At 40.8% G+C, this 16550-nt stretch overlaps 1 protein-coding gene across 2 annotated transcripts; it reads right to left on the bottom strand.

Annotated features, from left to right (window-relative positions):
* Positions 1-3806: 3806 nt before the first annotated feature.
* gpr61 (G protein-coupled receptor 61) lies at positions 3807-7900 on the bottom strand. Of its 2 annotated transcripts, none has more exons than XM_058641807.1 (2): positions 7626-7900; positions 3807-5949 (listed from the first exon to the last, which is right to left on the bottom strand). In XM_058641807.1, exon 2 carries the CDS (start codon positions 5692-5694, stop codon positions 4276-4278), a length of 1419 nt encoding a protein of 472 aa, XP_058497790.1. In that variant the 5' UTR covers positions 5695-5949; positions 7626-7900; the 3' UTR covers positions 3807-4275. The 2 variants fall into 2 exon arrangements, with proteins under 2 accessions (XP_058497790.1, XP_058497791.1); XM_058641808.1 differs by having other exon boundaries at positions 3807-5928.
* Positions 7901-16550: the final 8650 nt, after the last annotated feature.

Here is a 16550-nt window from a genome sequence, read left to right as displayed (position 1 = left end):
GAAGATGCATTTGTTGAAAGTAGGTTAAACTGAAAATACAAAGAATTGTGTCTGATTCTACACACCCCTTTTATAAGAAGTCTTTTGTACCAAATGCAATAACGTTTTTTGAGTTTGTAATTATGAATTCAATACCTCGCTCATAATTATTGGCCTCTGTGTTTGTGTGTGTGTGTGTGTGTGTGTGTGTATATGATTTTATTTAATTTTGTCTATTGTGTATTGTTTGTCTTTTTAACCATCAACATTTCCACTTTTGGACGATAAAGATTATTATTAGAATTATTATTATTAGAATTTACATGACTGTTATTTAAGTGTCCTACAACTATCTTTCTGATAGTTATCTTATTAGTTTGTGGTGATATATATTACCTATGGTAAATGTATATGAGAAAGAACTCATTTCATATCTTAGCTGGAGATTTAGAAATTGAAGTCCACATACCATGTACACAAATAAACAGTCATTTATAACTTTATAACTCCGTTTCCCAAACAGATCCACGCTGCTGCTTCTCCTGCCAAACCCCCCTCCACACTGTCATCAGCTCAGGTTACCAAGGCAACAGCTGATTTCAGAGAAGCCAGGATTTGGAAGTGAGTGAGATTTTCACATTATTGTGGTCATGTGTGATCCAGGGATAGAGGCTTTTCAGTGCAGACGGTCTCAAGGTAAACGTGCTTTTGTTTTTGTCGCTGCTCTGGTCGCTGCTGAAAGTGGCCTCTGAGACAATTTATCGCTTTAGTTGATAAGAGACAATATGAACACAACTTGCCCACTGAATGAATGCACCATGCACCTACTGACCCTCCAGGCTGGGTAACGTGATGGTGGCCTCTGTCCTTGAGCACTTTTCACTGGGTGTGTTGATGCCAAGCACAAAGGTCAGGCTGTTTGAAGCGTTTGTGTGCGCTGCGGGAGGCGATCTCCCCGCTCGACATGAAAGCTATGAGTCACTCTGTTGGATGGGGAGCAGTGCAGGAGAGCATAAGAAAATTAGGATAATCAGAAAAGTGATGCTGGGCCTCGCGTTACGCAGGCTTGGTTGTTTGGTTGTTGCCGATAAAGAAACAACCTAACCCTAACTGGGTTATGGTTAGGGAAACTTTACTTCCAGCAATATTTCAGCCCAGAAATACTGAATATGTAAAATATTATTGAGATGTTTGTGTTGTTTATTTGAACAACATTTTCTCTCTGCTCTTTTTTTCAGTTGATTAAAGATTTAATGTGTCTGAAAATCAGTCAGGGAAAATGGCTTAGATTTGGTTCATCTTTGCACATATTGGATCATTATTATTATTATTGCTGTAATAACAGGTTTTGTCAGTGTCAGTGGGTCGATTTAGTTTTATTACAGCAGTGTCATTCACAGACACACACACACACACACACACACACCCACACACGCACACACACAGACACACACGCACACACACACAGGCTCCAACATCCTGTCTTACTCCAAATGTCATTCCTCTTTCATTCTGTTCATAGTGCTTCACTGCACCCCTGTGATGCTGCACCCCCTGGTGGCACACACACGCACACACGCACACACGCACACACACAGGTTTAGTAGGACTCTGCATTGGCCTAACACAGCTTTTTGCCTAACCTGAACCTTAACCTAACCACAATTATACAGTATGCCATACTCTTAAGGACCAGATTTTGGGAACTGGGCCTGATAAGGTCAGTGTTTATGCCAGAAAGGGTCCTAAAGACTAAAGAAGTAATAAATACACACACACAGAGGCAGAAAAGAGGAGGTGGCAGCTGGCAGATAGGAGCGAGAGAGAGAGAGAGAGACTTGTGTGCTTCATCATGTGATAGATGCAGTTATTGGTATGAAAATATCTGCTAACTACGACAGACAACAACCTGGAGTTAATCTCCTTGCTGTTTTTAAATAATTTCAACAGATAGATAACCAATAAACAGGGCAATAATAACAAAGAATCCACACAGTCTTTTCAGCGTAGGTACGAAAAGAGATACAGCGAAGACAATGAACATATTGATTGTATTAATAATGGCCGATGCACAAAACTGTATTTTCATGAATGTCCCTGAATGTACCTTCAGGGTAGCTCATCTCTCCGTCATCGTCATCACCCGACGACAGCAGAAGTAGATTTTACAGCATGTAATCTGATGGGTCAGAGCACATTTGCTGCCATGGTAATGGAAATTTAACATATTGAATAATACACGTAATGTAAAGGGTTTTGTAATGACCCCCAGATTGTGTGAAATATCACAGAATTTATTAAAACATTCTAACACAAAGAATAGGTGGTCATTATTGTTCAATGAGGAATACTTTCTAGCTACTGCTAAAGAAACATAGGTCCTGTAGAAAATTGGGGATTATGGCAGTGATTTTGTTTTGTGCTCCTTTTGTACATTAAAGTATATTTGGATCCAACATCACTGCACCATTTTTTTGACACAGAAGATACACTTTAAGCAGGATGACATGACAAATCCATCTATAAACAAAAAACAGTCAACATTATGCCTCTCCAACAAAGAGACCTTTTTTTTGTTCTGACTCCCAGCAAAACATGAACCTTGCCTGGGTGCCTTGTGTTGAGTGTCTTGTGATCATATCAACAGTCTTGTATGAGGCAGTCCAAAATAGATGAAGGCAAGAAAGAGCAAGAGTAAAACAAGAGACAAATAAGCATTTTGTACGAGATCTGTGCCCTGCAATTTTCTTTGGAACGTATTTGTCACCGCCTGTGCGACTTGTGCAAACTGTATTCCACCTGAGATCAGAGAAAGTGTTCCATATGTGGCTAAAGGAGGCCAAAGGCAAAATCTTGCCATGTGTAAGCACTGTCACACCTGTGTGCTGTGTGGTCACAACAAGCCTGGTTGTTTATAGCACAAACTCAGGAGCACTCGCACTGCTCCTGTGTTTACCTGTAAACTGCACAGACATCACGGGGGTTAAGGGGGCTGGTCTGAAAACAATCTGCATCGAGCCTCATTTCGACAAAATGACAGTTTTAATGTCCTGTAGCTGTAACCTTAACACTCACTGGTTTAATGGCACACAATGAACTAGTCTCAATGCTCTTCTTTCAGCGAACGGGGTTGAATCACAAGTTGAGCTGTGAGGTGATTTCGGTGAGGAAGTGATAATCACAAGACGACAAGACACAAGACAGATAAATGTGATAATGATATTCCTGGAAAATGTTAAAAATACACTGATGTGTCAGTCTGTTTATTGGCAATACCACCAACAACACCAGCTGGGAGGTGATCCTGCTTCTATTCAAGGAATATTTCACTTGAAGAGAGAATTGGACCTCTGAATATTTTTGCATTGGTTTCTTCGTGGCATGAGGATCACAAACACGATGAGAACAGAACGAACAAAAGCTACTTAAACAGACTGGCAATGACAATTACAACAATATAGTTTACTTTAACCACCTTCTGATTTTTTTATAATAAATCCTTTTTTATGGTTAAATGGGAAGTGAAGTCGTAAGTGAATTGAAGTGAAGTAATAACACACTGTGTGTTTCAAGAGTCAATGAATGAAAATCTGATTGTCAAGGGGTGTCAGTCAGGGCATATTTAGCACTTGAATTGAATTGAGGGGAAACAAAAAAATGAGCATACATGTTTGATGTGCCATGACACATTTTATAGTGTTCATTATTGCCTTATGTCTGATAAATCACACCTATATTAGTGAATGAGTGATTTAACACATGTAGACATATAAAAACTAAACTGGACGTTGCAATGACATTTGCTTCAACACTTTTAATGGCATAAACTGTGAAAACTGTGTTGCCCCTAAGGATTTGCTCTCTTGGAGTCCCAGCACTTTGTTATATCTATTAGCTCTTTGTCACTTAACTGCACTGTGGTTAACACAAGGGTTTAGTATCCATCTGATGACATTACACAGAAAACAGCCTCACACTGTATAGCTCTAGGAAACATGTAATGTAATGTAATGCTGCTGCATCTTGGTCACAGGGATTTGAAGGAGATTATGCACACAATATATCCAGCTGTGTCCTTCTCTGAAAAGCCTCCGGACTTATAGCTTTCATATAAGCTATACATGTAACTTTATATAACTTCCATTTTCTTCAGAGAAGATACCGTATTTTGTGGTTAAAAGCGCTGTTTTAGTATGAACAAAGATGTGTTATTCAGCACATTATGGAAAATATGAATAAAAATAAATATATTTCTTTGATCACTGAATGGCAGAGGAGATGGTACATATGAGGCAGCTACACCTCTGGTACAGTTTTGCAGCAGTTCTCATTCTCTGACCCATGTAGATCATTGTTCAGATGTTGCTGTTGAAGGAATTCTGAGGTTGCCTCAAGGATCTGTCCCGGGATATGGAAGTCAGCTGGCATGTTCTGCTGAACAGCTGAGTCATAAATGGCCTCAGTCTCTGGCTCCTCTGGGCTGTCTCTGCTGTTAGAGTTGCAGGGCTCCAGATTGCATGCGGTGCCCTGAAGGAACTGCAAAAAGTTCTCCTCAATAGAGGCCTCGCGGCTGGGCAGCTGCTCCCCTTCAATCGGCCCAGCCCGCTTGAAGAAACAGGCTAGGTGGCGGGTCAGCTCTTCGCGAATCTGCCGGTTCAGGCAGCCATAGAAGAAGGGGTTGGAGGTGAAGCAGAAGTAGCCAATCCATGTGACCACATCCTCCATTTGGGCTAATGAGGTCGGAGATGTTGAAACCACAGCTGAATAGAGATGGAAGGAGAAATATGGCAGCCAACAGCAGAGGAACTGGCCTCCCACTGCCACCAAAACAGCTGCAGCTTTCCCACCACTAAAGGTCCTCTGAGGCGTGGCACGGGCACAACTTCCTCCGAGGCTGGCTTCCATGGTGGAGTAGCTGCTGTTGGACTCAGACCGTTGTCGCGGCATGTCCATCCAGGTGGGAAGGGGGCCGTGCTGCATGGCTGCTACTCGTGCCACCTTGAACATGTTACAGTAGACCACTAGAATGATCATCATGGGGCATAGAAAATAAATAAATGTAAAAAAGACCATGAAAAGCAAGCGTGTGGTCCTGCCTCCCGTCCAGTGGAGGGAGCAGTGTCTCTGCCCGGGAATGAGGAGAGACCCCAGACTCTGGTTCCCTTGGAGCAGCCATCCCACAAGAGGTATCAAGGACATGACTATGGCTTTAATCCAGATTCCCACCACTACTGCTACCACCACCGCCACTGTCATCTTCACCTCATGACGCATCGGATGGACAATGTAGTAGTAGCGCTCCACGTTTATGGCACAGATGGTGAGGATGGCAGCACTTACTAGACACACACTCAAGCAGAGGTAGCTCCGGCACAGCGCCTCATCCACCAGGAGTCGATCTGATACCATCCCCAGAGGCATCAACACCAGCGCTGCCAGCAGGTCCACCACACAGAGGTGGAAAACGAAAGCAAATTTACGTAGCTGTGGAGTTTTGGTGATGACAATTATCACGGCCAAGTTCCCTACCACTGCCAGCACATCCATAATGAGCATAGCACATAGTGCCAAGGACTGGTTCAGATTTATCCTACCCTGGATGCTTCTGATGGGCAAGGTCACGTTAGAGTTGTTTGGATACAGTAAGGCTGGAAATGTGTGGAGCCCCGAGAGAGAAGTGTTCCAGGAGGAGCTTGGTGTGACAGAATTCTCCATGAGAGGATGGCATAAGGAGGAGGAGAGAGTCTGCTGAATTTCATGGGCCCATCACCCATCCTCCCCTGTCATACGGTGTCGCTGAGAAGCTCAGGCGTTGGTGTCTTTCATCGTTGCTGGAGCTGCAAAGGCTCTGCCCTCAGTAGATGCCCTGCACACAATTCACTGATTCCGAGGAGACGTAGAAACTTTTTGTGACCTCGTCTCTCCAGTTTGACCTTCAGTTGAAAGTATCTGGGGAAAGAAGAGATAATCCTGTTGAAAAACAGATGATTCGTTTAAAACAACCTTATTAAAAGAGAGAAAGAAAGAAAAATAGAATATGTATATTAATGCCATTAAATGATGAGAAACACTAGTGTGAAAACACTACTTTTCACCCATATACAGATGTGAGATGTGGCACTCTTTGCTTTGCTGATAACTGCTGCCAGACTTGATGCAGTCTGCACTCACTTGTAGCCAGGGTCATAATTTACTACATGTTTGACATCTGCATCTTCAGTTGTGTGTTTTCAGGGCAGCCGCAGCCCCAGGGACAAGCTAAAAGCACAGAGTGGACCATATGTCCTCTTTAACAGAGAGGACATATGGAAGTGTGAACTAACCGAGAAACACATTATTACATAGCTCCATGTTGTCTGGTGAGATGTTTAGGAAAAGATCAACAAACATATTGCTAATTATTCCTGTGAATGTGCTTTCCTATGACGTTCTAATTTATTAAGAAAAGTGCAACATAGATACAGATTATAAATAAAAACCAATGTCACCCTATTAAATCCAGAGAAGTGGTGGCAGAAAAAATAAAAAAAAGTCTAGTCGAGAGCTCCTGTGCTATGTTTACTGTCATAATCTCACCTGGACTCAACCCCACACACTGTTAAAGCTGTGGAGCGAGCAGGAAGCCTTTGGTACATTTCCATATGCTACACACCTGCATGTGCAAGTTTTCCATTTCACAAGTGTGACTGGCTTCACCACTGCAACGCGCCTGTGCTTTTCCTGCCCGCGTACGCACAGCGAGCATGACCGTCACATGACAGACGCAGCCATAAGTAGGTGGCCTTTGCCAAATAGGTCAAAGGGTTACAGTCACCTTCACCCCAATTAAATAATCTGCAAACGACATTTGAGCTGTGATGTAACAACAACTGTGGCACGGCACTCTGTAGATTCTTACTCTCATTCAACATGGACTGTTTTATTGCTCTCTGGTGTCCAGAAAACACTCTGAGGACCACCTAAACATGATGACCACTATTCTCTGAAGTGAAGTGGTTTAGTCTCAAGGGCTTTTTAATCACACAGAATCCCGTTTTGCAGTACCCATACTAAGATGGTGTAGAATACCAAAAGAACCATTTAAATAGCAAAACCATACTCCCATTTGGTGTTACCAAATCAATGAAAGTAGTAGATTATATTCACGTTCTGCCTCAGAAGCTGCCAAAGAATTCACACAGAGAATATAAGGTTGCGGCAGAATGTCTTTATCTGCTGACTGGAAAACATATGACCCTATATTGTGTTTACTGCATGGAGAAAACTAGCCTGTTGTTGTTGTTCAAGTGTCCCTTTCTTTACAAAGCACTTTCACTCCACCTCAACAACATGCAAGTGACAACCAGGAGTTGGAAAAGAGGAACCTAACAGGAGGCATCTGTTTGCAGTAATCTTGTCCTCACACATGGACACTGTGGAAGACACTGTGATGTGTGATAACATGGAAAAAAGATTCTGCCTCTTGAAGCAGATTTTTACCCTTGTGCCACCCTCCCAGCATCTTAACTTCCACTCCCCCGCATAAAAAATACAACAAAAAAACAACAACAAAACAAACAGCGCACGCATCCCTCACACACACACACACACGCTCTCTAACCAGGCAGGTGTGTGTGGAGATGTGTGATGATGAGTCGGTGACATACCTCAGTCTGGAGAGCGCTGCTGCCTCCTCTGCAGGTTCACAGTATGCTGAAGGAAAGCCGACCTGTTTCTCTCTCTGTCTCTCTCTGTCTCTCTCTCTCTCTGTCTCTCTATCTCGCTCTCTCTCTCCCGTTCACACACACAGCAAACACACGCAGACACACACACACACACACATACCACGTCACAGAGAGAGAGAGAGAGGGAGAGAAAGAGGGAGGGGAGGGGAAAGAGAGTAGAGGGATGTGCCTGTGTCTCCTCACCTGGCTCTTTTCATCTCGTCATCACGTTGAGCACCTCCCCACCCCCCCACCACCACCTCCCGCCCCTTCAAAAACACAACACACACACTCCCTCTTTCACTGCTCTCTCTCTCGGGTCTTCGATCCAGGTGGTGTTAGAGGTGGAGCAGGAACAGGAGAGAACAGATTATATGAAGAGGAGCAGGGGTTCTGTCCTCCAGCTTGTGATGTGCAAAGGGTTGGAGACACACACACACACACACAGGAACGCGCATACACGCACATACAATCATCCAGCCTGAGCCCAGGGCAACTGCAGTTCTGTGTAGAGCAGACAGGCAGGCGGCAAGCGGACACAGACTGCTCCTCGTCTCCCTCACTCTCCACTGGGTCTTAGTGCTTCACAGCCTGCATGTGTGCTCCATATGAAGAGCCTGTTCTGCTTTTCACCTGCAAAAATCTACTGTCAAATCAGGTCCCAGAGCATTGGTCCAGTTCCCTGTCTCCTTGTTCTCAGCTCGCCAGGACCTCGCTTGTCGTTGCTCAATCTGGTGAAAAACCCTCTCACGAGGATGGATTATTGATTTAAGGAGAAGAAAAGAACCCTAGTGGTTAATGTTAATGAGCTGAGATTAACATTTACAAAAGCCTGGTCCACACATCGTAAACTCAACTGTTTCTCACCCTTAAGAATAAGATTGTTTACAACAGGAGTGTGGGAGATGAAGGATCCAACGTATTATGCAATTCAGATATCGTTAAGTACTTATTATGCATAAGTGGCAGTCAAAAAGAAAGGTCCCAGAGGCACTTGGATGTAGAATAATGTAAAAATCCTTAATAACAGTGTGTGTATCTTAAGAACCAAGGCGGTTTGACTCAACAGTCTGCATCAGGTCACACAGGATCTAAATGAAAAGATAAGTCCTTTATTAGTCCCACAATGGGGACATTTACAGTGTCACTGCAGCATAGACGGTAAAGATAAAGGTAATAAAGACTATAAAAGGTAAAAATACAATTTTATCAGAATATATACAGTATCCACTTGATATTTGCATATTATTTTGATTATTTGTCAATCAGGGTTTATTGCATTAAATGTTTTTGTTTTTTCTGAGACCTGAACAACACACAAGTAGCTGACTACTATTAAGTAGTCATAACAAGAAGTGTAATGCTGGAGAAAAAGATTAAACCGATGACTGAAAATTGATCAGAATCATTGCAGAAGTACTAAATTATTGGGTTTTGGACAAATCATGGATAAAACAGTGCTTTTGTTTTAAGTAACTTGGTTTTTGGATATTAGAGTACACTATGAATTCAAAAGTGTTTACAGTAGATCTTTAAGAGAAAAGCAGGGGAAAAAACAAAGAATGATTTTATTTTTCTATTTTTTTTATTTTTGGGTTTCTGGTCATTTGCCCACAATCCTTAGACTTTTAGTAACAGTTTAGTTACTAAAAGTCTAGTTTAGAAACCAATTTTATTTTTAACATGGAGTCTGATCATCTGAAAATGAGTGTTGATCCCTCAGGAGCTGCTCCATACACCAGTGTGTGACCTCTTTCATGCTGTGTATTTCCTGAGGAATTCATTCATCAGTGGAAGTGCAGCTCCACACACACACACACACACACTGATTAGTTCATGAGTCACTGCTTCTGTTCACTAATAAATCAATGGATACATTGAACATATGTTCTTTTATTGAGCCAGATACTGTAGTACTGTTAGTATCTACAAAGGCAGAAGCTGTGTGCTCACTCATATGATGAGGAATGAAGGCGGTATCAGATATTCATGTTGAAAATAAGGTGAATGAACCACAAAATAATAACCAAGCTTGCCAGTTTTTAGGTACAACAGCTGATGTGAAGATAAGGACACTACAAAGGAGTTTTAAAGACTGACACTGAATATAAAAGGGTCTTTGTTTGTTTGTGTGTGTGTACTTGTATTTGCTACCTCTCTAGGGCCTTTTCTGACATAAACACTGACTGTCTGGGCCAGTAGTCCTCATGGGGCCCAAAACATGGTCCCGATGAGGCAGCAGAACCTAATTGTTGAGAAACTAGTTAAGTTTAGGGGTAAGATTTCAACTGTGTTCAAGGTTTGATATTAATTGGTTATGGTTAAGATAAGGGATATTGCTTTCTGTCCAAATAATTAGAAGAACCTGTGTACTTGTGTATGTTTGTGTGTGTGTCTACACATATATATGTATATATATATATATATATATATATATATATATATATATATATATATATATACATATATATACACATATATGGAGAGAGAGAGAGAGACTGTGCTCTGTGCTCATGTCTTTAGGTGTTGAATAATGACAGAAATAGCAGATACTTGCTCATACCACCAATCACAGTGTAGGGGAATACAATGGTTTCCGTAGCAACCCTGACTTTAGCCTCCCTGCTTGCCCGGGTCTTCCCCACCCCCTGCACCTCCTCCATCCTCATCACTCAATCCCCCAAATAAAAAAAGAAAAAAACCAAACACAGAAACACACATACTCTCACACACACCATGATACATTACCAGCCATTTGAAGTGGCGTTTTAATGTGTTTTGCAACCATGTTTTGGTTGGCGTTGTTTTTTTTCCACTTGTTTAACTGAGCACAGGTGAGCTGGTTCACACTCTAATGCGGCTGCTGACTTATTATGGTTTTCTCTTGTGATCTCATATAGAATCAGTAGGGGGAGCTCTCACATCTAACAAGTGACTGCAACACCTGAAATCTCAGAGGTGGACTTCAAAGCTGCTGTTATGATGTCCACGCACTGATTATTTTAGATTTAAATTCAGATTGTATCTGTACATTTTGTCCACATAAGTTGGACTGGAAAATGGGGCAAAGAACAAGCTCCATCAGTGCATTTGAGTCTGATGGTTTGATGTAGGATGCAGTGAAGCAGTGTGCATGCACACTCAGACAGACACACAAATTCACTGTCCCAGCACATAATGTTCGAGCTGATGTCAAACCCTCAGGGATAACATGATCTGCAAACTCCTTTAGCTTTATTTCATACAGAGCTGAATTGTTTTACGCGGGGCTTCACTGGTGTCATCAGTGACATAAAGGAACCTCCTGTGACTCAGGAACACTGGTGACGGTTGTTCACATTATTTAACATTTAAATCTATGCTCTCAAAGTGTGTAACCCACGTGACACGTACACCAAATTAACCAAAGTGTTCTCATAAATAATATACAATAACAATAATAAGCGGTACTTCAATAGAAATGTTTATGTTGAAACAGAAGTCCAATGTTCTGTTGCCTTTTTGTGGTTAAATCAATGAACTGTACTGTTTGCAGACAGTTTTAATGATAGCTCTAAAGTGTGACTGTGACTGAAAACTGTTCACAATTAATTATTTTATAAGTAATAAATGTGCCTCCTGTGAAATGTCCGTAGCTGAATTTGGCAGGCCTATTTACGCCAATTTATTTTAATATCAGTCATCATCGGTGGTACTTGGAGAGCTCAATATTTTCCTTGGTGATACTTGGTATGAAAACATTTTTGAGAACCGCTAGTGTAGATCATTATATTTCACCCCTGTGGTGCCTAGTTGCGAGTACATTTATAAACCAGAAAAGAACAAACCTATGCCAAAGTGTAAAACAACATAAATCAGACCCAGGAGAAAGAAATATGGATCAGCTGCAAAGTGTCCAAATTAATTCAGTGCTTTTTGCATTGTCCTGCTGATAAACAAACGTATACAGGTGACAACATTGCTGCAGTCAACATAAGGGTAGCCTAGGGTAGGAGATCAATCAGCTCTGCTTTAGTTTTGTCCTCCCACACTTCCCCAGAGAACAACGTCCACCCTAATCAAAACAATAATAAAAAAAAGCATCCCCTGTGCATTTGCACACAGCAAATGGCAGTAAGTAGTCCTCATCCATTTATGATAATACACACGATAAAAGCTTTCTGAATACGATGATACCAGCTGTCACTCACACTGGTGTCCACTCATGTACGTAATCATTTATTTTCCTCTAAATGGGAACGTCATTTACAAAATTGACATTGTGTGCCGTTGAAGAAGAGCTAAAACTAGTGATTGACACCATCAACTCCTCAGGAAAATGTATAGTGATGTTCCAATAGATGTCAATTCAAAAGAACTTCTTTTACTTCCTGATTGACTTCCCTGAGGTAACCCCTGAGACTTCATGATTTTTTTTTTAATATTCCGCCCTCATATTTCATATGGGTTGACTCTGGAACTTATAGCAGGGGCAGTAAAATAAACAATGTCATTTAAATGTGACCAAAATAAAACATTCCTTTACCTCCATAATAACAAGAAATGTTTTGGCTATTGCAAGTAATAATAATAATAATAATACATCATATTTTTATAGCGCTTTTCTTGACACTCAAAGACACTGTCTTACTTGACACTCAAAGACGCTGTAGACTAATCCACAGTTTGTATAACAATAATCTGATTGTTTTTTCAATATTTTAATTATTATTTGCAGAAATGCTACATATTCTGTCTTTAAACAATAAAAGGATGGATGCAGTTTGGTACAGTTTGCTGAAAGTCCTGAGACAACCTAATCTTTGTGCACAGCCAGAGAAAACCTGTCATGGTGACTGGTGTGTGCCTTTTGAGACACATTTTAACACTCTCTGTCTGTTCTAGACTGGCTTTGTCTTCCTCTGCACTCGCTGCGTCGTCACTGGTGAGTAGCAGCATTCTGGTCAGAGGTGTCATCACACTGACCCTCAGAACATGAGCCAAGACTTAAATAAGAACAATTATAAAAGAAGATAACATGTCCTCATGTTGTGGTTCCTATGGCCCTGCTGTAATATGTCAAAGCATATTGTATTTGTTTCTTTTTTTAGCATGCTCATACTCGATGTACACTTTCTCAAATTCTAAATCACTAGCTGGGAAAATGCAACACAGTGCCTGTAGCCCACAGATGCTTGATGACTTTCACACTTTTTATTGTGAGAATTTCTCGCCTTCCCTTTAACTTAGTGTTTTTTTATTCACTCACCAACTGTGAGTCATCAGTGAAACGTCTCATTGAATGCCTTATAAACATAAAGAAAATAGACTTCGCTTCTGAAATCAGCCTATAAGTAAAAGTAAAACTCTCTTTGAAAGACTATTTAGAAAGAAGACAGTGTTCATGAATAAGAATATTCAGCTGATTTATTTTTTTTTAGTACCTGGCTGTTGGAGCAGTGAAGTGAGATGTCCTTGCGGTTGAGTCACAAATAGCCTACAGGGGATTTGCTGCAGCAAATGACCTCCATCTGTTAGAAGGACAAACCGTTCCCTTTAAAGATGGATGGACTGTATTTGCCAAGAAATATAGGAACACTTGATATCAAACAGCACTGTTAAAACTTCCATCTGATATGTGGGATCATTCTCTACTGAAAGTGTGCTCGGTTCACTTCATGTAGTGTTTTTTGGGTGAAGTAAGACTAAGCTTTCTAAGATTTAGAGACATCTCTCATCGCTGACCCCTCCCTGCAGCAGATGCTGTTCTGCTGCTGGTTTTTCTATTCAGGCTTCTGTAGAATCACAGAGGCACAACATAAACCAAACCATTTTTTATTATATAAGTGATACAAACGTACGCATATTATTTGTCTGCCAATAAACCCCGCTGAATCTTTAAATGAATAAAGAAAACAAGTATTGTGTGTTTGTCGGCGATGTAAAAAAAAAATGGGACAACGAGGACCCAAACGCAGTTGCAAAAATGAACAAAAAGAAGCTTTAATAAAGCAACGTAACGTAAGAAAAGTAAGACATGGACTGAAAAAAACCTGACATGGTACACTACACACGAGGAAAAACTTCAAAAATAAAACGGGAAACAAGGAAACAAAAAGTCCAAAGACAGCTGTCCAAACAGAGCAGCTGGATATACTATCATGGGGTCGTGACTATGTTTTAGCATTTGTGTTCACTGGCTGCAGTGACTGCACACATTAATATTGTTCTAGAAGAAGTCCTTATTGTATGGCAAATCTTCCGTATCCGTATCAATGTATTCTGTAGATCAGTTGCTGTGAAAGTGTAACACATGACTAATCTTCATGCGGAGGCAAAAGTTCAGTATGTAGCTCGTGGCACTCTCCACTTATAACAGCCCCTTGTGAAAAGAATTATATAAATAAATAAAACAACCAAACAGTGCAGGCAGTCAGTCGATTAATCTCTGCATCATCCAGGCAGGACCAGGGATAAGGCCGTCATGTTCCCTTCACTCGCTGGGTTGCACTCCTCTCTGCTAACATATTCTTCAGCTCATCCTTTAGATTTTGTTTTTAGTATTATTTACGATATTACAGGAGTGGGTGTATCCCTTTAGAGTGTCCAATTTACATAATCCCAATAAATCCTGTTCCTTGATTTAACTTATTTTACTGAAATGTGTAAAAACAAATATATGTATATGTATATTAAAAAAAAGAAAAGAAAAATGTTTTCACCCACAATCATGTGAACAGAATGTACAGAGTTGATGTTTTGCGTCTGGAATCTGACCTTGTTAAGGCTCAGCCTGCAGAGATTGTAGTGTTTTTCAAACATGAGGGTTTAAAGGCAGCAGAGCTCACATTTTCTACATGTTTCTTAAACCAGCAGCAGTTGCATCGCAGGGTTACCGTAGCATTTGCAAACGGCAGCGTCAAAGCAGAGGAAAGATCCCAAACTTTACGTCCCCTTAAAATCTTGTTTCTGCTGACCTCCAGTGGAAAGTGGCAGTGATGACCTGTTCCTGTGACATCACAGTTGGGCGTGGTTACTCGTGACCGATGACAACTCTCGAACCTCTATCTTAAATTAACCTCAGAGAATCCTGTGAGCACGTTATTTGTGAGTGTCAATGAGCTTGTGATTCTCATGATTATGGCCCAAAAAGGAACTTCAGCACATTAATGTTTCCTTTCAACTACTTTTCCTCATACACATCTGTGGAAAAAGTAAAAAAAAAAACTTTAATTAACCTCATTTCCACTTCTTTTGATTTAAAAACCATTGTTTAAAAAAAAATTGTGTGACTTCTTTTCATACAGGGCCGTTAAAAATATATAAAAGGCCACGTAGTTCTCTGTGGTTTGACAGCTGGCGAAAGGACATTACTCACTGTAACTGCCCAAATGAACACGGGGTGACAGAAGTAGTCATGGCATACATATTCATGAGAACATTACAAATGCCAGAGGTCTGGTGAAGTGAAATATTGATGCAGCAACTTTCCTTTTTTTTTATTGCAGTTTGTCCGTTTCTCGTTCAGGCGCAAGATTCAAATGTGATTCTGTCAGAGGCTCAGGACACAAAGTACTGCTGCTGGCAGAAATATAGTCATTCCTTTTTTGCTTATAACCCTTACCTCTGTACTTTCTCTCCACGTGCACATCTTCTATCCTCATTATAGCCAAAGAGAGTCGAGGAGCGGGGGACAGATGCTGTTCACTTAATAATGTAAAGCAGCTGTCAGCATTCAGGAGAGTGACAAAACTCTCCTGAATCAGCCAAGTTATCCTTCAAGCTCACTCAAAAACCACACTTCAACAAACTAAATTTGTTTTAAGTTATGCCACAGCAGCACATGCACCAGTTTACTTGTTAGTGACCTAGAAACCTTTATATTTACTTTGACAGCTTTCTTTCTAAATGTTCAATCAATGATGCTCTGAGGTCTGTTCCAATCCAACCTAAATGTATTTCCATAGCACATTTAAAAACAGAGTTGTAGTGCTGTATGTCGCAAAAATACATAAAATAGACAGGATAAAAGCAATACAACAATAAAAACAGAATATGAAACACAGAGTAAAATAAAAATATAAAACATATAAATAAAAAAATATAAAACCCAGGTACCACAAGAAGGGATTTTTCTGCAGACCTCAGTGATCGTGACGGTTAATATGCATGTCAAAGATCACTGATGTAAGATGGGGTAAGACCATTGAAGGCTTTGTACATAGAAAGCAGGATTTTAAAATGGATTGTAAAATGAATGTCATGAAAATATCTGCGTGATATTCATTTTCTCATCAAACTCCAGAATGCCAGAATGTCACAGATGTGTGTGCACAATTATACACACACTCATCTGCCCTCCTTTTATTCTACAGACATAACAATTCCAATAATAACTTAATAATTAGGAAAACAGTCATCGCCCTTGTCAATCACCACAACGAGAATTACTGTTTTCTTCGCATTTTTGACAGTAATCATTCATCCATGTGTCTCCATTGCAAAGGTATCCACTGGCGTATCAAAGGAACCTCAACACAAAGCCTGTCAAATGGGATTAAAGTCTGTACAACTTACAATGAACAAATGAAGCAACGGTTCTACAATATTTGGAAGCTGCAAAGTAACATTGTGCACATCTATTGAGAAGAGAAAAATACACGTCTACTTCTGACAGCATAAGCCAAGTGAGGCATCCTTCCCACTGTGACACCGAAACACGATGGAATCATCTTAATGACCCGGCATTAAAGAAAATGTCCGCTCACTAGACACCGCAGAGGGCTGTGATTAATAGAGACAACGGCAAGAGAAGCGGAGCCATTAAAATCCCTTAAAGCTCGACACAAGGCTTTTCCCCAAAGCGGCAGATTATTACAGACACCAGAC

The sequence above is a fragment of the Solea solea genome, chromosome 11 (assembly GCF_958295425.1).
Source record: "Solea solea chromosome 11, fSolSol10.1, whole genome shotgun sequence".
Classification (NCBI taxonomy): Eukaryota; Metazoa; Chordata; class Actinopteri; order Pleuronectiformes; family Soleidae; genus Solea; species Solea solea.
The sequence above is the reverse complement of the archived record's forward strand: the minus strand, read 5'-3'. Positions and strand labels throughout refer to the sequence as shown.

What these genes read in the sequence shown, in the direction of transcription:
- gpr61 (XM_058641807.1), bottom strand. Translation starts at nt 5,694, where the DNA reads ATGGAGAATTCTGTCACACCAAGCTCCTCCTGGAACACTTCTCTCTCG.